This window comes from Naumovozyma dairenensis, chromosome 7 (genome assembly GCF_000227115.2).
Source record: "Naumovozyma dairenensis CBS 421 chromosome 7, complete genome".
NCBI classification, from domain to species: Eukaryota; Fungi; Ascomycota; class Saccharomycetes; order Saccharomycetales; family Saccharomycetaceae; genus Naumovozyma; species Naumovozyma dairenensis.
Window position 1 is genome coordinate 1 of NC_016485.2, and position 4,309 is coordinate 4,309.

Consider the following 4,309-nt stretch of genomic DNA (forward strand, 5'->3'; position numbering starts at 1 on the left):
GTCCGGTATGGTAATGTAGATAACGTTGACCGGACTCCAATTTCCGAGAATTTCAGTGCAGTCGCCGCACCGCTTCGCGGCGGAGCTCCCGGTGCATAGGCAAAAAATCCTGCAAAAAGGAATGGGCTAATTTCATTTCGCCTACTCACTATAAAACGCGACACTGTACAGCTATATTTTCTTCTTTGAAAATTATGAAAAATATGCTGGTTAAAGAGAAAAAAAACTCAAAAGTGCAAGGCTTGAAAAATGAAGTTAGCCCATGCCATCTTTGCAGGTATTTTTTGCCTATGCATCTTTTGTTCAAGCCGCCTTTCCCTTCTATGACGAGATTCGGTTGGGCCTGCACGCAGCTTATTGGTATTTCGAACCGGAGAGTCCAGTACTAACTGATCTTGCGTTCTGGGGTTCTTTTGCAGAAGGTTCTATTACTTCTGTTAGGGAGATAATGAACACATGCCGCGTTTGCGAACAAGATGACAAAGAACCAAACTGGGATTGTAGAGATTCAGCCCTTGCGTTGGTTAAAACATTAGTAATGAATGTCATAACGATTTGTGTTGGCTGGAAACATGCAGGAAGACCAAATGGCTCTATGGAAGGTGCTGATACGACCGCTATTGCGAAGCGGGACCTTAGCAATCTTTGTAGTGCTGATTCTGGCGATTTTGTCCAAGATTGTGTTGATGTATGGTTGACGGACTACCTCAACACAAACTATCCAGAACATTGGTCTGTCATTGGAAACTCTTTAGTGAAAAGGGACGAAAACATTGGAGGTATTCATGTAAAGAACCATAATGATAGTATGGTGTACCATTTATTATTTAAGCCCAATACAGTCGGAAATGGTGCCGTGGCCATGAAACCACTTTACCGAGAACAATCTGGTAATTTAACTAAACGTGATTATCCTCTATATGCCCCATCTTGTAGCTCTTATCTAGTGGCAGATTACTGTGCGAATCAAAGCAAATGGGGTGGGGTTTATGACAGTGGAGAAATGGAAAATATGCTGAATGAGATTTATACAAACGATTTTGATGGTACCTGGACAGCAGATTACTATAAATTATACACAAAAGAACAGGATGATAAAACTCAAGATTGGGAACTTTCTTGGAGGACATATGAAGCAAAAGTCGGTAACTCAATATACTGGTCACAGTGTGACACAGGACATTGAAAGTATGACCGCCCACTTTGATAAAGGTTTTAGAATTTACGCTAGAATTTCTGATTTTTGTATAATCTTACATATTGTAAGCATTTTTTTTTCCCCTTTATATCATAAGTAAACTATCAGCAATCGTTACAATCATTCTAGAAAGACTCCCTCTTCCCTATAGGCCTTCAAATGATCTATACTGAATGTAACGATGCCATTACAGTCCTTATCTTCGTTTTAAAGCATGCGGCTCTGCATTTTCTTCTCCGACGGTCTTTGTATCTTTAGAGTATAAAAAAGATCAGTTTTATATATTTTACTACATACTTTTTATATTTCAAACAACAAGCTTTGACTAGCAAATACAAATGATAAAAGCCGTGCCTTAATTTACCGCAATGCCTTCTAGTAACAGGAACACTGACGTTTCCCCACAAAATGCTGTCGTGAACTTCTCCAGATTACGTAAGAGCGTTAATCAATCAAAAATTCTAGAACAATTCGCACTTAAACTTAGAGATTTTAGATGAACTGGTTTTTGATAACCAGATCCTGTAAGCGATGGAAAAAAATGCATTATAATGCCGGAGGAGGACCCATGTTTATGTCGCTTGCAGAATACAAAAGCTAAGGTGCGATCGATAACATCCTAGCTCTTCTAGGTGTAGACCAATGGGTAGGCATGCGTCTATAACAAGTACGGCGAAGATACATTCTTTACTACTAATGACTCGAAAATATTAAATAATATGTTAAATAAAGCATATGATGCTGATGGGAAATTGCACCTCCAGAATTAGAACGACATGGCTATCATACATACATAGATGTATCGTATTGAACGCACAGTATAGCTCAATATGACACATAACTAAGACTCTTCTGTCCTTTTGTACACAGGACCACTCTATCAGACATACAAACTAGGCTGCAGATTCTTTTGAGCGAATCGAAGGTATCACAAATAACCTCATTTAGAACATTAGAAATATCATTGCATCACATATTCATTGAAAGGAAGCGAATAAATGGGTTGAGAAAAAGAATGATTATCTGAGTAATCAACGATCATTAAAATACCTCAGCACCACGTATATGATCAAGGATAGAATGCATCCTATGCTAACCCTAGTTGGCGAAGTCGAAAACCTATTGTTAGATAAATTGCAGATTGACGTTTCCTTGAATTAGGTCCACGAAAAAATATCCTCACTGTCCATTTATTGGGATTGCTATCTTTCAAACTAATCTGACTAAAATATATGATGTTCCAGTATTTCATTGAGAGATAAAACATTTATCACAAACGTTGTCTATCATCGATAATCGAATAGAACAGAGGCTGGTATTCATAACTCGAATCATTACTAAGCTTCCTTCAACCTCACATTCTGTCTTTACCAGAACTCGACACAGGAACAAATGCAAACAAACATACTTTACCATGGACTCTCCCACTGTCAATGGGTTGAAGTTAAGAAGACCATTTTCTGAATCAAGAAGAAATAATATTTGGCGGTTTCTTTCAAGTTATTTCTCTATTAATAGTGCACCCGTTACAAACACTTATTCTGTGAAACAAGAAAACTGGATTTTAGATGAACCTACAAATTTGGCTCTAGATAACAGGGGTACGACAAATACGATCTTCAAAGAATATATTATGAAATATTTCTTGATTGATAAAGGGCGTAGCTTCCCTGGCACTGTTTTAGAGGCTCCGTTTCACAAGCTGATGTTAAAAGACAATAACCCAACTTTACTTGTCTTAGGTCCAAATCTTTATAAGGAACAAGCTTTTTATTCTTGTGATATCGAAGAAACAGGTAAAGAATTATTGAACATCAAGTACGAAATTGGAACTCTAGAGCTGAACGGCTTTCTCCATTGTATACATGAGCGGGTAAATGTTCGATATGAAGGCTATTCTTACAAAGGATCCTATAAAATATCTGAAAACCCCATGAAACCAAATAGGCTTTTATATTTACCACCCTCTCAATATTCCAACATTCCACTTCTAGCCTTTTTTTATAGGTTTTCTCAGGAGGATGCTATAATATACAGGGATTTGTTGGTTGTTTACAGAATACGAGCAATCCGACGAGGTTATGAACCGATAATAGACAACGTCTTAAGTGTCTTTTTCGATCCACCATATGAAATATATGTCATTTCTTCGCCACATGGGGACGATTCCAAACAAGAATATATCGACGTTGATCGTTGTGAAGACGTCACAGAGGAGGAACGTCAAGCTTACCAAGCTTACTTTATGTTGAAAATGAAATTCATGCTGGGTGATAAATTGAAATACTCAATATTTTGTGAACTGCTTGAGAATACAAATCATGCCTATTCTGAGAGTGTATATCTAGAGGAGTCCGATCATTTCGAGTCCGGAGTTTGACCTTTATGTGATGAAACAAAAAATCCAACAAAAATCGCATTACTACATCATTCCTCTTAATGAAACCACCGCTGCTCGGGAAAAATAATCATTTCTGAATTTTTCTAGTGACGGAGATTGTGTGCAAGAAAGTGATTATTTATTCTTTTTTAACGTGTATTCTCAGAAAACTCTTAATATCCTCCAACTTTTCATCAGTTTCATAGAATATTCTAGAGAGTCAGCGGTTAACGTATGCTAGAGCTTGGGTAAAAGTGAAATTAATTTTACATAGTTTTACTAAGAAGTTCGAATTTTTCTGGGGTACTGCACTTTTGTCAGGAAGATAAAAACATAATACAGCTTTTCAACTATCGTACAGGATCAGGTACAATTCTATTGAATTCTCCGTTATTCCTTGATTATCATAAAATATATTGCATTGAGCATTGCGTTGGTCCTGTTACATTTATATTCCCGTATAATGCCTACAAAATGACTTCTTCAAATTTATTTCTCTTTTCACCAAATCTGCAACTGCTGGACCAGTGGACACCTACTAAATACTTCTATAATATTATATACGGAACACTATAGATAAGATACCATCCTTTTAGGGAAATTTGTTGAATATTATATTTCCTTTAATTTTTAAAGTCGTTTACTTGTTGTAGAAAGCATATAGTACAAGCACTTTCCTGATTTGTAGTCAAAGCACGCATTTGAGGTGTAATTTTTTTTGGAGGTAGTAT

At 36.8% G+C, this 4,309-nt stretch overlaps 2 protein-coding genes across 2 annotated transcripts; both read left to right on the forward strand.

Annotated features, from left to right (window-relative positions):
• Window positions 1-262: 262 nt before the first annotated feature.
• Window positions 263-1,186, forward strand: NDAI0G00100 (uncharacterized protein; the record flags this gene model as incomplete). The annotated part of the gene is made up of 1 exon (XM_003670981.2): window positions 263-1,186. The coding sequence occupies one exon, from the start codon at window positions 263-265 to the stop codon at window positions 1,184-1,186; it is 924 nt and encodes a 307-aa protein (XP_003671029.2).
• Window positions 1,187-2,612: 1,426 nt separating this feature from the next.
• Window positions 2,613-3,578, forward strand: NDAI0G00110 (uncharacterized protein; the record flags this gene model as incomplete). Its single annotated transcript, XM_003670982.2, has 1 exon — window positions 2,613-3,578. The coding sequence occupies one exon, from the start codon at window positions 2,613-2,615 to the stop codon at window positions 3,576-3,578; it is 966 nt and encodes a 321-aa protein (XP_003671030.2).
• Window positions 3,579-4,309: the final 731 nt, after the last annotated feature.